The 19,296-nt window shown below is 43.1% G+C and overlaps 3 protein-coding genes across 5 annotated transcripts in view; 2 read left to right on the top strand and 1 right to left on the bottom strand.

Moving 5' to 3' along the window:
- The window catches only part of LOC130296802 (zinc finger protein 436-like), a 34,120-nt gene extending 32,262 nt beyond the window's left edge, over window positions 1-1,858 (bottom strand). The window contains exon 1 of the mRNA XM_056548772.1: window positions 1,750-1,858. The gene's annotated coding sequence lies outside the window, so the exon portion shown is untranslated. The remainder of the gene's footprint in view (window positions 1-1,749) is intronic.
- LOC130296610 (zinc finger protein 345-like) overlaps window positions 1-19,296 on the top strand; it is a 632,251-nt gene that overhangs the window by 158,923 nt on the left and 454,032 nt on the right. The window lies entirely within an intron of this gene.
- On the top strand, window positions 1,841-18,870 carry LOC130296631 (oocyte zinc finger protein XlCOF6-like). 3 transcript variants are annotated; one of them, XM_056548391.1, is made up of 4 exons: window positions 1,841-1,964; window positions 2,082-2,197; window positions 4,035-4,728; window positions 16,746-18,869. In XM_056548391.1, exons 3-4 carry the CDS (start codon window positions 4,038-4,040, stop codon window positions 18,224-18,226), a joined length of 2,172 nt encoding a protein of 723 aa, XP_056404366.1. In that variant the 5' UTR covers window positions 1,841-1,964; window positions 2,082-2,197; window positions 4,035-4,037; the 3' UTR covers window positions 18,227-18,869. The 3 variants fall into 3 exon arrangements, with proteins under 3 accessions (XP_056404366.1, XP_056404374.1, XP_056404361.1); XM_056548399.1 differs by lacking the exon at window positions 2,082-2,197 and having other exon boundaries at window positions 1,858-1,964; XM_056548386.1 differs by lacking the exons at window positions 1,841-1,964; window positions 2,082-2,197 and adding an exon at window positions 2,271-2,389 and having other exon boundaries at window positions 16,746-18,870.

A 19,296-nucleotide genomic window follows, 5' to 3' on the forward strand; every position in this document is an offset into this window, starting at 1 on the left:
CATGGCATTTGTGTCTAAAGTAATTCGACTGTTTTGAAAGTGTGACACTGTGCCCCCTGAATATAATACTGTCACACACTGTACCCCTGCATATAATACTGCCACACACTGTACCCCTGAATATAATACTGCCACGCACTGTACCCCTGAATATATTACTGCCACACACTGTACCCCTGAATATATTACTGCCACACACTGTACCCCTGCATATAATACTGCCACACACTGTACCCCTGAATATAATACTGCCACACACTGTACCCCTGAATATATTACTGCCACACACTGTACCCCTGAATATAATACTGCCACACACTGTACCCTCTGAATATAATCCTGCCACACACTGTACCCTCTGAATATAATACTGCCACACACTGTACCCCTGAATATAATCCTGCCACACACTGTACCCTCTGAAAATAATACTGCCACACACTGTACCCTGAATATAATACTTCCACACACTGTACCCCCTGCATTTAATACTGTCACACACTGTACCCCCTGCATTTAATACTGTCACACACTGTACCCCCTGCATTTAATACTGTCACACACTGTACCCTGTGAATATAATACTGCCACACACTGTATCCACTGAATATAATACTACCACACATTGTACCCACTGAATATAATACTACCACACACTGTACCCCCTGCATTTAATACTGTCACACACTGTACCCCTGAATATACTACCATACACCGCATACCCCTCACCCCATCTTATCAACCCCCCACCCCATGCTTGGTCAGCTTATCACCCCAATGCCCCCTCCCCTCCATCCTCAGTATTCTCATCACCCCACCCTCATTCTCATCATCAAACCCCCCCCAACCCCACTACCCACCCTTGGCTCTTCACCCCTGCGCTCCATATTATTCCCCTCCCCCCATCCTCGGTCTCATTATTGCACGCACCCCATCCTCAGACTCCTCATCATCATTATAGCACCCTCCTCCCTGTTGCACCCCCATCCCCCCGCACACACCCCTCATCATCATTGCCTTCCCACACCCCATCCTGGCTCTTCTCATTATCGCACCCCCCCCCACCCTCAGTCTCCTCATCATTCCATCCCCCCTCCTTCTCATTATCATCGTCATTGCACCCCCCCCCCACACTCCATCCTCAGTCTCCTCATCATTCCACCCCCCCCTCCCAGCACCCCCTCCTTCTCATCATCATCATCAATGCACACACCCCCACCTCATCCTCAGTCTACTCATCATTGCACCCCCCCCTCCTAGCACCCTCATCATCATCGCATCCCCCCCCCACACCCCATCCTCAGTCTCATCATTCCACCACCACCCCCCATCATCGCATTACCCCCCCTCAGTCTCCTCATCATTGCACCCTCCTCCTCATCATCATTGCATTCCCCCCCCCACACCCCATCCTCAGTCTCATCATTCCACCACCCCCCATCATCGCATTACCCCCCCCCAGTCTCCTCATCATTGCACCCTCCTCCTCATCATCATTGCATTCCCCCCCCCACACCCCATCCTCAGTCTCATCATTCCACCCCCCCCATCATCACATTACCCCCCCCCCCACCTCAGTCTCCTCATCATTGCACCACCCTCCTCCTCATCATCGCATCCCCCACTCAGTCTCCTCATCATTGCATCCCCTCCTCCTCCTCATCATTGCAATCCCAGAATCCCACCCCGGACCCTGACCTCGTTCTCCTGCTCATTAATATCACAGCACCCGATCCTCGGTCTCCTTACCTTCCTGGAGATCGGTGGTGCTGCTGTGTGAGGATGCGGAGAAGGCTGCTGCTCGTGTCACCCCCACTGCAACGCGGGGTCAGAGGCTATGGGGCCCGGTCGCGATTGCAACCCCTGCGACCTCTATAGCTACGCCACTGCCTACAGTCACCGTCCTCTGACATATAGACTATTATACAGATTTACTCATTTATCTCGGTTTTATCCAGACATATGTGAGTATTGTGGAATTATATGTTGTATTATGTTATATATAATTACTGTGCTAGGTGTTATTTATTGTCTTTTTTTTTTCAATTATATTTACTATGATTTATTTTTGCACTGAGCAGATTAGCCTGCAACAGCCCTGATCATGTGACTCCTCCCCTCCATGTGACTGATCACCTGACTGTGACATCATCGCAGGTCCTGTTAGTACACTTCCTGTATTGCTCTGAGGAAGGAGGTATGTAGATATATATATGTGTGTGTGTGTATATACAGATTGATATTTGTGTGTGTATACATAGATAGATATGTGTGCGTATATATATGAAAGGTTCAGATGATGTGTATGTATAACTATCCTACATGTTTGATCTTTGCCTCTGTAGTCATATTTACCCTACATTTCATGGCACTTTGCTTAATGCATAAGGTAAGTTGTTCAGTTCATTACGACTGGTTGCCATGACTACAAATATATATATATATATATATATATATATATATGCAAATCAAAAAATCTTGCAGTATCTTGTAATGCCTTTTTTACTGGACTAATTGAATTTTGTAGAGAAGCTTTCGAGATTCCTCCCTTTACAAGATACTGCAACATTTTTTGATTTGCATCCGCATCACTGGACTAATACGGCTCCTTGAATTTACTATATATATATATATATATATATATATATATATATTTATATACCAAAACAATGCAGCACTGCTTAACCAGTCCAATTTGCAAGTTGCCAGCGCCCCAAACCTGATCTCTCCCAGTCCTTCTCCAGACTTTTCTGCCCCCCAACCCCTGTGTCCTTCTCCGCCCCCCCTAAGTTCCCAAAGATCCCTCTGTTCTCCCCCTCAAGATCCCTAATTCCCCACTAGACCCCTCTGTTCTCCTCTTCAAATTCCCTAAGTCTTCCTAGACTCTTCCTTCTCAAGATGCCTAAACTCACCCAGATTCTTCAATCTGCCTCCAGACCCCTAACCCCCCCTAGCCTCCGTTATCCTCCTCAAGACACCTTAGTCCCCCCTAGACCCTTCTGTCCTGCTCCTGCACACTCCTCAGCCCCCACCAGACCTCTTTGTCCTCTTCCTCAGGATCCCTTAGTACCTCGGTTCATTTTGATTGGTTGCCATGACTATAAATAAATATATCCCATAACAATGCAGCACTGCTTTTCCAGTCCAATTTGCAAGTTGCCAGCGCCCCGAACCTGATCTCTGTGTGTATATATTATACACATCCCCCCAGTCCTTCTCCAGACTTTTCTGCCCCCCCATCCCGTGTCCTTCTCCCCCCCCCTAAGTTCCCCAAGATCCCTCTGTCCTCCCCCTCAAGATCCCAAAGTCCCCCCTAGACCCTTCTGTCCTGCTCCTGCACACTCCTCTGCCCTCACCAGACCTCTCTGTCCTCTTCCTCAAGATCCCTTAGTACCCCCCCCCCCAGACTCCTCTGTCCTCCTCCTCAGGATCCCTTAGTACCCCCTCAGACCCCTCTGTCCTCCACCTCAGGATCCCTTAGTACCCCCCCCCCCAGACCCCTCTGTCCTCCTCCTCAGGATCCCTTAGTACCCCCCCCCCCAGACCCCTCTGTCCTCCTCCTCAGGATCCCTTAGTACCCCCTCAGACCCCTCTGTCCTCCTCCTCAGGATCCCTTAGTACCCCCCCCCCAGACCCCTCTGTCCTCCTCCTCAGGATCCCTTAGTACCCCCCCCCCCTCTGTTCTCCTCTTCCCCTATAGCATTCCTTAATTGGTCTCCCCTTTTATCACTTCACCCCTTTTTGCGACCTTAAAAGTGCAATATTCCGCAGTCTCCCCCTACGCTCTATGTATTACAGACATTCAGCATTTATTGGTGACTGGTTTACTCTCCTTTATGTCACCTCCCTTATTCATAAACATGCTGGTGAAATTGTATCAGTGGGGCTCAGACAACTCCTCTTGTCATTCTTGGTCTTAATGATAATTAATAATCTTTTCTGCTTATATATATATATATATATATATATATATATATAACATTCCAGGTGACTTCTCCTACTGTCTGGTGAATTTTACAATATTTATTTTGCAGCTTATGAATCAGGGAGAAGATATGAACAATATGAATGTTCCAGAGACCTGTGTGAGCGGTAACGATCAGTATAAGGAAGACATTCCTACAGGGAAAGTTGTGAACTATATTAATGCTACAGACATAAAGGAAGAAGAAGAAGAGACAGATGTGAGTGGTGATAAGCGGTATAAGGAGGACATTCCTACAGGGAAAGGTTTGATCTATATTAATACTAAAGGCATAAAGGAAGAAGAAGAAGAGACAGATGTGAGCAGTGATGAGCAGTATAAGGAGGACATTCCTACAGGTAACAGTCTGATCTATATTAATGCTACAGACATCAAGGAAGAAGAAGAGACAGAGGTGAGCGGTGATAAGCAGTTTAAGGAGAAAATTTCTACAGAGAAAGATCTGATCTATATTAATCCTACAGACATAAAGGAAGACAAAAAAGAAAAGGACAATGGAAGCAGTGATGAGCAGTATAAGGAGGAAATTTCTACAGGAAAAGATTTGATCTATATTAATGCTACAGACCTAAAGGAAGAAGAAGATACAAATGTGAGGGGTAATGAGCAGTATAAGGACATTCCTACAGGGAGAGATCTGCTCTATATTAATGCTACAGACATAATAGTGAAAGAAGTAGAAGACACAGATGTGAGTGGTGATGATCAGTATAAGGAGGACATTCCTACAGGTAACCGCCCAGGTGAGTAGTAACCACTAAATGCAGAGAACAGATTCTACTCAGTCACTGGCTGTAATAATTGTGCATGAAATTTCTTAAACTGTTTGTTCTGTCAGTCTTTTCTGCTGTATGTTCCTCTATTTAGCCAAACCTGTGACTCGGTTATGGGAGATAACACATTTATAATATGGATGTAGAATATAGCTAGAATATAGACATGAAATATACCTATGTGCAGGACGTAAGGATCACGGTAGTAGGGGATGTGACCTTGACCTGGCCCGCAGGGACGAAGTAGAGAAATTATTAGAACTGTTGAGCCTGCCAAAAACCTAGTCACCCCCTTGATGAACCTAAACCCCAGAGATCCTCCACCGATAACCAAGAACCATTATAGATCTAATCCATTACACTCATGTTACCAAAATCTGCCAGCCGACAGAACTCTGAATCTGTAGCCTTGGAGGAGACAAAATGAATAAAATCCAGAGCCCTGGTCATGCAGTCACTCGCCTCTGGGGAGGGCATAAACCAGCCTGATTCAAGGGGATTAGCCCAGTGAGATGAGGGACGAGACAATTAGCCAAGATTTTAGAGAAAAGCTTCAAATCAACAATGAGTAGTCAAATCAACCTATTGCTGGAGTCCTTGCCCTTGGGGGTTTCAGAAATATGAGTTTGGAGAGCGTAAGGGGGTTAAGATGAGCCAGAGGAAAGAGCGTTGTAGAAAAGCTAATAGGGCTGCACGATATATTGCAAAGCAATCGAGTGGCAATTTTTGCGAATAACGATATAGCGATACGGCCCCCCGGGAAAACTTGCGATTATCTTCTCGGGCTGGCTCCTGTGTGCTGCTGCAGGTGGGGGCGGCTAGAGCAGATAAAAACAAATTAAAATACTAAGTTAGTGTTAGTGTAGAGTTGTAGTTGTAGAGTTGTAGTTTTACAACAGATGGAGGCACCCTGGTAGAGAAACACTGTGCTAAGTAAGAGCCGCTGGGAGAAACATAAAAAGAAAAACTTCTGCTCGCCTCCTCCCGATCCCTGCAGATGCCGTTCCCCTCCGTGCGGTACGATGTCTCCTCCATTCTCCATACAAGCAGAAGGACCTTTGCCTTTTCAGCCAATCACAGGTCGCAGCAGTGTCACGTGTCAAGCCAGTGATTGGCTGATGGGGAAAGGTCTTTTTCGGCTGTGAATACACTAGGTTTCCCAGATCTGTTGGGAGATTTGAAAACTGTCCGGAAAACCCAGTGCATTGCTGCAGTACAAAAAGCTACCTACAGGGGGATAATGTGACCGGTGGGGGGGGGGGGGGAAATGTGACACTGGGGGAATGTAACAAATGTAACAAGGGGGAGAATGTGACAGGGGGTGGAGAATGTCACGGACGGACGGGGGATTTGACCCTGGGGGGGAGAATGTGACAATGGGGGGAATGTAACCAGGGGGAGAATGTGACGGGGGGTGGAGAAAGTGACGGGTGGGGGGGGGGGGGGTAGGCTGGGAAATGTGACAGGGGGGTGAGAATGGGCCATGTGGTGGGGGGGGGGACGTGACATAGTAGGAGAATGTGGTGGTGGGGGGGGGGTGGAGATCGGAATGTGACGTGGGGGGGTGGGGGGAATGTGACGTGGGGAAAATGTGACTGAGGGAGGGGATTTTAAGTGGGGGGAGATTTTAAGTGAGGAGAATGTCTCTGATTAGGTAAATATTCAGTGCCCAAGGTACAGAGGACTCTCCGTGAGCCTACCCTTGACAAATCACCAGCCTGAACCACAGAAAATCACAGTACTTAATGTTTCAGAGGAAATGGTCAGTCCTGGATCAGCTGACTTCCTATGAACTGCAGGATACCATAATCCCATACCAGATCTCTCCTGATATCACCCAGACCACTCCCCTCCCAGCTCTATCTGTATACTGCAGCTGCTATCTCTTTGGAATCAGGGTATATAGTTGTTACTTACCTCTCCTTCTAGCTCTATCTGTATACTGCTGCAGTCTCTATGGGATCAGGCTATAGTTATATATCTTTCCTCCAGTGTTATCTGTATACTTCTGTTGCTATTACTATGAGATCTGGATATATAGGAGTTACACACATCACCTCCTGCTCTATCTGTATTCTGCTGTGAGATTAGGGAATATAGTTGTTATACACCTGCTTTTTTTTTTTTTAGTCTTAGCCATGATTTTGCAAAAATCGCTGCCAAAATGTTCCTATTTACCTGCCACTTTTACAGCAATTGCAGTAAACCATGTAAAAAAAAAAAATACAAAAAGCAGGGAAAATGCAACATATGAACACAGCCTAAAGACTTCATAAACACTGGGGTTTTGATTATAGGTCAAATAATTTTCCTCATCACAATAAAATGCATCAAAACTGCATGTAATGTGAACTGACCTCAACCGTCTTATGGGTCTTATCAGTTCACCTGGTTTATTCACCTCCAATTCCAGAGAGCCCATGGGACGGCACCTGCCACTGAAGACAGGAGTCCCAGGTATCTCATTAGGGTTCTGAAGGAGACCCCGCAAGGTACACAAAGAAATCTGTACCATCTGGTAATGCAGTCTTTTCAGGCTGTGAAAAGGGAAATTCTCATTTAGCAGAAATCCTAGAAAAGCTTTAATAGTGGAGGGAGTGAGATCAGACTTCTTCTAGTTGAATATCCACCCTGGTTTAGAAGGCACAAAAGGAAGAAAGGCAAAGCCTCGGAACAGCAATACATATATTGCAGCTAAACTAGTACTGTGCTGTAATCCCAGAGCTGTGGTATGGGGTGCTATACTTGTGGAATAAGCAGAGGACAACAAAGAGTAATCACGTAGCACTCTCCAGCCTTCTTTTCTTCTTGCTTTATTGTATTTTCAACTGTACAGAAACTGGATACAACGCTGGGAAAAGCAGGGAGGCAGACAAGGTGCGGGGGAGAAACAGCAAGGCAACAGAACGGTTTCGCGTCAGATGACGCTTCTTCCGGCCTCAGCAAGGTAACAGGTGAAACATGATTTAAATAGGCTCTGCACTAAGGCGGACCACTGTGAAGACAGATAATGTGGACAAACGCCAACGATAAAAGCGTCCACATATAGAATCACCATAAAACCAAATGACAAGTAGTTCATATGTATAGCTCGTGACTGTCGTTAAGTCCCATCACACCTAGTGCGTTAAGGCGACTTATCCAGGGTATTTCTTTCTTCATCAATATCTTATCACGCTCAATCCCCTGTCCATATGACTGCACTCTCTCTATACCTGCAAACTTTATTTTGGACAAATCATTATTGTGCACACTTCGCATGTGATCTATACATTTTGGGGCTCCCTTGCCTGTTCGCAAGCTGTAAAAATGTTCTCGTATGCGCTTGAACAGGTTCCTCTTAGTTTACCCTATATAATAAAAACCGCAAGTACAGACTATGCAATAAACAACATGTGTACTGCAGCACATAATGAACTGGCGAACCTGGATATCTACACCACCTAAATTAAAACATTCCTGCCCTAAATTATAGTTAGAGAAGGAACAACTCCTACATGGAAAATTGTCCATTCGCGCTACCTTATTTAACCAATCTGTTCCTTTTCCCTCATTTTTTCGGATACGTTTCTTAATAAAAGTACAAATTGTTGTGTTCCTTCTGTAAGTGATAATAGGGCAGTTCTTTGCTAAATCCGGATCGGATTCCAAGGTGTACCAATTTCTTTGTATCGCATTCCTTACTGTGTGATTCATGGGAGAGTTATGAAAACTAAAAACAAACCTCTCAGGCTGCACTCTGGCTTTTTTCTTTTTCCTCAGCTTTTGTTGTGTTTTATTCTGTACTCGCTCAAAGGCTGTATTGATAGTTTCTATTGGATATGCCCTCTCAAGCAGACGTACTTTCAGTTCCTCCACTTGTTTTTGAAAATGTCTATCATCACTATTTATTCTTCTTAAGCGGAGGAACTGACTGTACGGAATGCCTCGTTGTACATGCTTAGGATGTGAACTCCTGTAGTGCAGAAAAGAATTCTGCATAATCTCTTTCCTATAACCAGTTGTTTTAATTATGCCATTCTCTATCCAAATTCTGACGTCGAGAAAATCAAGTGTCTGCCCCCCAAATTGATGAGTAAAAGACATGTTTTGTTTATTTACATTTAGATCACTTACAAACTCTGTAAACAGATTGGCCGATCTGTCCCATATAACGAACACGTCGTTGATGTAACGGAGGTATCATTTGATCTAAGAAGGGGTTTCTATTCAGAAAAAAATATTTGCTCTCCAACATTGCCAAAACAATATTTGCGTAAGTGCAGGCTACTGGGGTACCCATCGCAGTACCCTGGCTTTGCACATACCAATGACATCCTTGTGTGAATGTGTTGTTAGTCAAAATAAACTGTACAGCTTCAGTGATACAGTGATAAACTCTCTAAACTGTCTAGTTTTTTCTGTTCCTCCCAGAAAAGTGTCCAGAGCCTGTACACCCACATCATGTGGGATGTGGTTATACAGGCTCTCGACATCTATGGACGCGAGTTGGTATGATTCCTTCCATTCAAATCCCTCCAGAGCTGTCAATAAATCTTCAGTGTTTTTTAAAAATGCTGGAATGCCTGGTAAAAGGGGTGCCACTAACCATTCAAGGTAAGAGTCTGTCGCGGACCCAATCCCCGCAACGATTGGTCGTCCTTGGGGCTAGGTCCAAGACTTGTGGACTTTTGGCAGAATATACCACTTCACTGGTTTTGGTGCAATAGGAATAAGTTGTTCAGCCATTTTTTCACCAATTAACCCCTCCTTTACATACTTGGTCAAAAAACTTCTCAGCTAACACATGATCTTGCCTGTCATATTATCAGGCAACCTAGTATATACCTCTGTATCAGAAAGTTGGTGCTGTACTTCTGCATCATATTGGGCTTTACTCCAAACCACAATAGACCCCCCCCCCCCTTATCTGCTTTTGATACTATTAACTGGGACTGATCCGATAACCAGGTAAGGGCAGATTTTTCGTTGTGTGTAATGTTAGCAATTTTTGGGGGGTAAATAAGTGCTTTTACGTCCCTTAGGATGGCCTTCTGGAACAGGTCAACAGCTCCTCCTGGAGCCATCGGAGAGTTAAAATTCGAAGGGTTACCCCCTCACTAGTAGGAGAGGGTGGAACAGGGAGCAATGACTTATTCTCCATTAATATCATTTTTATATAAATTTTCCATAGTGACTTATATAGGTCGATCTCAAATCGATCAAAGTGAAAATCTTCCATTAGTCCGTAATTTACACCTTTGGATAAGGCCGACAGACATGCATCTGATAATGGGACATCTGTTAAATTCATCACATTATTGACAGTTACTGTTTCTGCCAAGACACCGTCTTGCGTTTCTTCATTTTTTTCCCTTGTAGCGCCTCGTCTCTTCCTCCTTCCCCTTCTGGTCTTCCTTCTAAAGTGAAGGATGATATATTATCTGTTCAAGTAGATGGATTTCGTCTATTGGCGTCATCTAGATAACGTCTGCCGGTATCATCTGATGAACTGCTCTCAGATTCATTGGTTAACTAGACAGTTTTATGTTTGTTCTTTTTATTTTTTCCTTTTCTGCAGTACTGGGGCATCCTTGGTTTAGACCAAGTAAACAGACGACCCTCGTCAAAGTCTTTTTTATCACGCACATACTTATCTCTTTTAAGATGCCTTTATTTCATCTTGAAGTGTTGCCATTTTTTTCTCTAACCCCCTCATGAAAGTGGTAAATTTTTCTTCTGTCACTCTTGTGCGGAGTTCCGTCTTAGCTCTGCATAATTGCATTGTGATGACTTCATAGTCCTTGTCTCCCTCCCTGCTTTTCCCAGCATTGTATCCAGTTTTTGTACAGTTGAAAATACAACAAAGCTAGAAGAAAAGAAGGATGGTGAGTGCTACGTGATTACTCTTTGTTGTCCTGTGCCATTTTAGAAGGTCCTAGAACTTTGCCAGAATGAGCCAATTGTCCAAATAAGGTATGATTCTCACCATTTGGACACTGAGGACCACATACTCATTTATTGGGAAAACAACGGAAGCTGTCGAAATGCCAAATGGCAGAACTTTGAACTGGAGATGCTGAATGCAGCCGTGAATTTGTACCGCAAAACGAATATACTTCAGAAGAACCATCCTCAGATTCCTGAATAAATTTATAAGTAAGAAGAGATTCAAAATGGAGTGTTCTATAATGAGCCTCTGTTTCCCTGAAGGTTTGGGTACTAAGAAGACCAGGGAATATACCCTGTTGCCTAACTCCTGAGTGGAGACTGGTTCTAGGGCAGTTAGGGAATTTATTTCCTGTAATCCTTGAAAATCTTCTTTTTTGGAGACTGAAGAATGGGAGAGATCAGAAATATCTTGCGCAGAAGAGTATTCAGAGGTAGGGAATAGCCCTCCTCCACAATAGTCAATACCCACTGGTTGTTTATTAATTGTTTTCCAAGTGAGTAGGAAGAAGGAGAGGCGACTGCCTACAGGAAAAGACTGTATGTCAAAAGTCCAGTTTCTTGGAACTATCCTTAGATCCCTTAATGGCCTCTCTTCTTTGTTGCCTGGATCCATGTCTGGATCTTGGAGGCGAAAACTCCCTCCAAGAGGGCCTACGAGGGCTCTTGGGTTACAGCAATGACTTCCCCTTGAGATCTGAAAGATCCTCCATTAGGGTGTTTAAGTAAGGTCAGAATAGACGACCGGATGCATACAGGAGGTCACAAAGGTAGAACTTTGATGGGTTGTCCCCAGACCAAGAATGAAGCCAGAGCTCTCTTCTGCCAGCTGTAGAAAGAGCCATAGATCTTGCATCTAGGGTAAAGGGCTGGGAGGTTGTCTCAAAAAGGTATTCCATGGCCAATTTAACCTTCATAAAACTTCACCTATCATCTTTCTATACACCAGAGTCAATGTCATCTTGAATTTGAGAAAGCCATTTTCTGAGGGACATGGCCACATCATGAGAAGCTACTGCTACAGAATTGGACCCGGCAGCAATAGATTAGGCTCTTTTGAGTTCTACCTCATTACACCTATCAATTGATTTTTGAGGCTGAAACCATCTATAGCCATATCCACTTTGGGGCGGTTGATCCAGCTACTGGATTGTTCTTCAACCAGAGGATAAATCTCTTAGCCATTACCGGTGCTGTTTCCAGATTTTTCCATTCTCTCTTCATGAAATCATTACAGATCTCATCTAGTTTGAATGCCCTTGGCCTCCCAAAGGTGGATGACTATTCCTACAAACTTGCAGGCAAACAATCCCCCTGAGCCAACTTAATCAACTTCTGGGTCTTATCCGTAGGGAAAAAGACTTTAGATGTATCTTCTTTCCCCTCAGAAGACGTGGGATAAGCCTCATCCACTACTATGAGTTCATCCTTGGATAAAGTAATAGGCGAGGACTGTAAGGCCGTCTTTTTCCAAACAGATTGAGGGTTCTGTAGGGAGCTTTTGATATTTCTTAATGAGCCCTCCACAAAATCTTTTACCGAAAGATGTTGGATGAGTCCGTATCTATGGGAGGAGGGCGGCAAGCCTGGCATGAAGTATGTTCATACCTATCAGGATGTGGGGTATTGCGATTTCTACAGGTCAGATGCTTCTGTTTGGAGGTAGGTTTCCCTCCAGCAGAATCTCTGCTGCCACTATCCCTGAAAGACAAACTGTGGATCGAAAAATAAATACATGTATTAAAATTTGGTTGGCAAGAAGAGATCGGAGGGAAATGAACCCACATAAGCACGGTAAGATGCGCAGATCAAAAATAATAAGATACTACACCGTGTTTCATCAAGAAGACACACTATGACTTATTTTCAGGGGATGTCTTATTTTTATTATGGTATGGCACATCAAGTATAGTTCAACATTTCTCGTTTGCACCCTCCTTATATGCCAGTGTTTCCCAACCACTGCCTCCAGCAACTTGCTGGGAGTTTTGCAACAGCTGGAGGCACACTTTTTGGGAAACACTGTTACATGCCCGTTCTCTCCCTTCATATGCCCATTCCCCTCATTTTTATTCTTTCTCATATGCCCATCCCCCCTCCCCCATTATTTTAGGTTGAATATGAAATGAAGAAAAAATTAACAAAATTTCTCCTCCATTTCATGAACCATAACCCACCTGGCCTTTCCTTCCCATGCAGATGCACCATAGAGTACTAGGAGGAAGTGGCTTTAACTTCCTCCCAGTGCTAGGCAACCGCAGGGACTTGGGAGCCGCCGCCGCACACACTGATCAGTTGGGAAATGGGACCCGCCGCTGCTGCATGGTATCGGAACTTCCCTACGGTACCTGGGGCAGAAGAGTAGGGGTGGCCTTCATCATTAACTTTAATAAGCCACACCTACCACTGGCTTATTTTTGGGGGTATGGCATATATCGAGCAAATACATAGAACTCCTGGTGTGTCTTATTTTATGGGTATGTCTTATTTTCGGGGAAACACGGTGTATAATATATCTATATATAGATATATAAAACTCAATGGGGGACACGTATCATTATTTGTGTATGGTAGAAGCAGTTTACCCCTTTTCCCGAATTCTAAATTATGAGCAGAAGCGCTAAATTTATCAATCAAGCGCAATGAGCTTCATAAATTGCGGGTAAATATAGTAATCTCCTCAATCCACTATTTGGAAAATAGAATCGATTATTTAGAGCATCTTGCTACGTTAAGTCCAAGATGACTAATATTTGCGCAAAAAAAAACTGCTGTTGCGGCAAAATTTTTGGTGTAAAGGAAAAGTACGCTGTTAATAAATCCATGCGTACTATATATGGCACTCCAAGGTACCCTGATTCGGCCACATCTGGAGGACATGCTCTAGCATAACGTGCGCAAAAAAATACGCAAAAAAATGGCTTGCGCAAAAAAATACACACAAAACAGGGGTAAAATCTTTGATACATGTCCCCCAATGTGTGTATGTGTATATATGTATGTGTGTATGTTCCAGCATCACGTCCAAACGGCTAAAGATATTAACATGAAACTTGGCCACATGTTACTTATATGTCAACAACAAACATAGGATAGGTGATTTAACCCTTACTCACCCCCATTTGCCAGGGTCGGGGTTTTTGTTTAAAGTCCCATACAAGTCTATGGGAAATATATGTTACTGCATAACTTCCAAACGGCTGGAGATATTTCAATAATACTTAGTCACATGTTACTTATATGTCCACTTAAAATATAGGATAGTTAATTTAACCCTTAACTACCCCCATTTGTGAGGGTTGGGGTCTTTGTTTAAAGTCCCATGCAAATCAATGGGAAATGTATGTTCCCACATAACTTCCGTACGGCTGGAGATATTTCAATACCTGGTGCACATATTACGGGTCGGGATAGGAGGACGGGATAGGAGGACGGGATAGGAGGTCAAGATAGGAGGACAAGATGGTCGGGATAGGAGGTCGAGATAGGAGGTTGAAATATGAGGATGGGATATGAGGAAGGGATAGGAGGTCGGGATAGGAGGTAGGGATATGAGGAAGGGATAGGAGGTCAGAATAGGAGGTCGAGATAGGAGGAAGCGATAGGAGGACGGGATAGGAGGTCAAGATAGGAGGTCGAGATAGGAGGAAGGGATAGGAGGTCGGGATAGGAGGACGGAATAGGAGGTCGGGATATGGCAACAATATATGGGGATGGGATATGAAGTCGGAAGCTTCCTCCTTTGTTTATTTTCCTCCCCAACAAGGATTAGGAAGGAGAAACCGGGCAATGCCGGGTACTCAGTTAGTATGTGTGTATATACACAAACAAATTGTATAGCAGCATTACTTATCCAAATGATGTGTGGGTTACTTATATGTCCACTTAAAATATAGGATAGTTAATTTAACCCTTAACTACCCCCATTTGTGAGGGTTGGGGTCTTTGTTTAAAGTCCCATGCAAATCAATGGGAAATGTATGTTCCCACATAACTTCCAAACGGCTGGAGATATTTCAATACCTGGTCACATATTACGGGTCGGGATATGAGGACAGGATAGGAGGTCGAGATAGGAGAATGGGATAGGAGGTCAGCATAGGAGGTCGAGATAAGAGGTTGAAATATGAGGACGAGATATGAGGAAGGGATAGGAGGTCAGAATAGGAGGACGGGAATGGGATATGAAGTCGGAAGCTTCCTCCTTTGTTTATTTTCCTCCCCAACAAGGATTAGGAAGGAGAAACCGGGCAATGCCGGGTACTCAGTTATTGTGTGTGTGTGTGTATGTATATATATATATATATATATATATATATATATATATATACATATACACAAATTGTATAGCAGCATTACCTATCCAAATGATGTGTGGGTGCCAGCGGTCCAGACCCGATCACGGTCCACTAAATAGAGAACAGCTACGCAGCACTTCAAAGAATAGTGAAAAAACTGTGTTTTTTATTCAGCTCATGTCAAGCAGCGACGTTTCAATTAATCAGTAGAATCATTCTCAAGCATTCCCTGCTTGAGAATGATTCTATTGATGAATTGAAACATCGCTGCTTGACATGAGCTGAATAAAAAAGTGCTGCGTAGCTGTTCTCTCTATCTATCTATCTATCTATCTATCATATATATATTACAGTCGGCAAGGAGGAAAAGAAAATGACCATAGGAAAAAAATTATAATTTAAGGAGTAAATCTAAGGGTAAAAGCCTAGCATATAAACTAAAAGTTTGAATACAATACAGAGATCTGCAAAGAAGTCTCTGAGTCTCCGCCGCGAACTGGAAGCCGACACAAGTCATTTCAGGTACTGGTGGGCAGCACAGAGGGAGTCGGCAAGCGAATGACTATCTCCCGCCAAAAGGGCAACCACACAGGCAACACCTAAAAAAGGTTAGACCTGGAGGCAGCGTGGAGGGGGGGTACCAGTCCGGTGGGATACAAGGACAGGAAAAAAACTCGGTCACATGGTGGCAATGCTGCAGTGGGGGGATAACATTACTTCAGTAAATTCCTTTCACCCTACTATCCACCCACCCACTGCAGCATAGCCACACCAACTGAAGACCATGTGACTTATGACATTTTGTCAGATTTAAAAAATATAAATAAACCCATCCCATAATAATTCATTTGAAATAAAAAAAAACAAAAAACAGATTTGGTATTGCAGCCTACGGAATTGACCGATTTATTGAAATATGTTCATGGTCCTGCCGGGTGAATTGCATAAAATATATACCAAATGTCAGAATTGTGTGTATGTGTATGTGGAGGGGGAGGGGGGGGGGGTTTGTCGCATCAAATCCCAGGACAAAAAGCCAACAAAAAGTCCCATCTGCCCCAAATAGATAAAGATAAAACTTCAGATCGGGATGCAAAAAGTAATGCCCTGACACAGCCCCATATACGTAGGAAACTAAAAGAGGTATAAGGGTCAGAATATAGCAATTTATATCACTTCTTCATTATTTTTTGGGCTGTCATTTTTAAAAGTAGTAAACATAATGAAAACTATGCAAATTGGATATTGTTGTAACATCAATTTTGCTGCACAGTGAATGGCATAAAATATATCTACCTATCTACATAGATATGTATATAGATATGTACATATATATTACAGTATGTGTATGTATGTTTATATATAATAGTGTGGGTGTATATATATATATATCTTAATGTAAGTAAAATTGGTCCTTTAAAGGGGTATTCCGGGTTTATACATCTTATAAGATTATAGCAGGTGTCCCACCACTGGGGAACACCGCAATCTCTGTGCAGCCCACGGGGGCCTGCTCCAAGATTGTGGGGGTATCCAGCAGCAGGACCCCTGCGATAATCTTATCCCCTATCCTTTGGATAGGGGATAAGATGTATAAACCCGGAATACCCCTTTTAGGAAAACAAACTATCATATGGCCCTGTAGATGAAAAATGAAGTTATGTCTCTGAAAAGGAGAAAATAAAAAAAAATGTTAAAATTTTAATTTCCTGGGTCGTTAAGGTTATTACTTAAAAATAAAATATGTTTCATTCTTGGCAGATGACTGTACCAGGAGATCAGAGGAGAATCTTATATCTTCAGATTATAAAGCAGATGATGATATCACACAAGATACATATGAAGAACATTCCATTATCCCAGATACACCCTCAGCCCTTCACAGCCAAGATCTCTCATCTCATCCTGTTATACAAATCACATCTAATGATATATCACAGGGTTTCAAGGAGAAGGAGAAGCCATTTTCATGTACAGTATGTGGGAGATGTTTTACTGTGAAACCATCTCTTGTTAAACATCAAAGAATTCACACAGGAGAGAAACCATTTTCATGTCTAGAATGTGGGAGATGTTTTATTCAGAAATCAGATCTTGTTAAACATCAAAGAATTCACACCGGAGAGAAGCCATTTTCATGTTCAGAATGTGGTAAATGTTTTTCTTACAAATCAAATCTTATTCAACATAAAAAAATCCACACAGGAGAGAAGCCATTTTCATGTCCAGAATGTGGGAAATGTTTTGCTTCTAAATCACATCTTGTTATACATCAAAAAAGTCACAAAGGAGAGAAGCCATTTTCATGTGAAAAATGTGGAAAATGTTTTACTCAGAAATCATCTCTTGTCAGACATCATGTTAGTCACATACGGGAGAAGCCATTTTCATGTGAAAAATGTGGAAAATGTTTTACTCTGAATTCAGCTCTTGTTGAACATCAAAGAACTCACACAGGAGAGAAGCCATTTTCATGTTCAGAATGTGGGAAATGTTTTACTCTGAATTCAATTCTTGTTGAGCACCAAAGAACTCACACAGGAGAGAAGCCATTTTCATGTTCAGAATGCGGAAAATGTTTTACTCTGAAATCTGTTCTTGTCAAACATCAAAAAATTCACACAGGTGAAAAGCCATTTTTATGTTCAAAATGTGGGAAATGTTTTACCTATAAATCAAATCTTGTTAAACATAGAAAAGCTCACAAAAGACAAATGCCATTTTCATGTTCAGAATGTGGGAAATGTTTTAAATATAAATCACAAATTGTTGCACATCAAAGAATTCACACAGGAGAGAAACCATTTTCATGTTCAGAATGTGGAAAATTGTTTACTCTGAAATCAGGTCTTGATAAACATCAAATAACTCATACAGGAGAAAAGCCGTTTTCATGTGGAGAATGTGGGAAATGTTTTACTGAGAAATCATATCTTGTTGCACATGTAAGAATTCACACAGGGGAGAGACCATATTCATGTTCAGAATGTAGTAAATATTTTGCTCAGCAATCAATACTTATCAGACATCTAAGAATTCACACAGGAGAGAGGCCGTTTTCTTGTTCAGAATGTGGAAAACATTTTACTCAGAAACCACATCTTATTAAACATCAAATAACCCACACAGGAAAGAAGCCATTTTCATGTTCAGAATGTGGGAAATGTTTTACTGAGAAATCACCACTTATCAAACATCTAAGAATTCACACAGGAGAGAAGCCAATTGAGAGCAATAAATAATGCAGATAACACATCTATATATTATCCATGTACATAGGATATCTGACATTTATACATATATCATATACTGCATCTCCAAACTTGTTCCCAATTGTTAATAAAAGTTTTCTTTTAGAACGTAGTCACCGATCCAGCGATGTCATCACTATAGTTTACATGGTAGGAAAAGAGTGTGATATATGGTTGTGATATTCACTGCTCCTCATGGAGAAGACCCAACAGGCATAATCCATGGGGAGCTGCTACTGGAGACCCAAACACCTCAGAGAGAAGGGACTTATTCCAGTGATGAAGAATTCCAGGACATGACCAGATTAGAGACACAAAATCACTTCTATCTTCTGGCTTCTAGGACATTATTCTGATGGAAGAACTTTACACATTATAAAAAGTCCTATAGGTGTTGGGGAACATTTATAGACAATTGTTGGCCCCGGCTGTCATGGCGTACCATAGAAGATGAATGAATATCGCTCCATAGTGTATAATATCCAAGACAGAATAAATACAACATCTCTTACCACAGGTAGTTGTGCATCGTACACAACAATGGTGAGATTGTGTTTGGATGTAACAAGGGCCCTTCTGCAGCCTTTCTGCTCCAGAGAATAGGAAAACAAAGAACTGTACTTCATAAGACAACAGCGCTGACCGAACCCTCACAGTAGGATATACCGTATTTATCGGGGTATACCACGCACCGGCCTATAACACGCACCCTCATTTTACCAAGGATATTTGGGTAAAAAAAGTATTTTACCCAAATATCCATGGTAAAATGAGGGTGCGTGTGTGCGCGTGTATACCCCGATATACCCCCAGGAAAGGCAGGGGGAGAGAGGCCGTCGCTACCCGCTTCTCTCCCCCTGCCTTTCCTGGGGTCTAGAGCGCTGCTGCCGGCCCTTCTCTCCCCCTAGCTATCGGCGCCGCTGCCCGTTCTGTCCCCCTGACTATCGGTGCCGGTGCCCCATTGTCGGCGCCGATAGCCAGGGGGAGAGAAGGGGCAGCGGCACCGATTGCCGGCGCCGCTGCCCCATTGCCTCCCCCCATCCCCGGTGGCATAATTACCT

The sequence above is a fragment of the Hyla sarda genome, chromosome 1, assembly GCF_029499605.1.
Source record: "Hyla sarda isolate aHylSar1 chromosome 1, aHylSar1.hap1, whole genome shotgun sequence".
In the NCBI taxonomy this organism is placed as follows: domain Eukaryota; kingdom Metazoa; phylum Chordata; class Amphibia; order Anura; family Hylidae; genus Hyla; species Hyla sarda.

Coding starts and splice junctions, on each gene's coding strand:
- LOC130296631 (XM_056548386.1), top strand. CDS start 2,297: ATGATGTGTATGTATAACTATCCTACATGTTTGATCTTTGCCTCTGTA. Junction 2,390..4,034: donor CACTTTGCTTAATGCATAAG/GTAAGTTGTTCA, acceptor TTTATTTTGCAG/CTTATGAATCAGGGAGAAGA. Junction 4,729..16,745: donor TCCTACAGGTAACCGCCCAG/GTGAGTAGTAAC, acceptor CATTCTTGGCAG/ATGACTGTACCAGGAGATCA.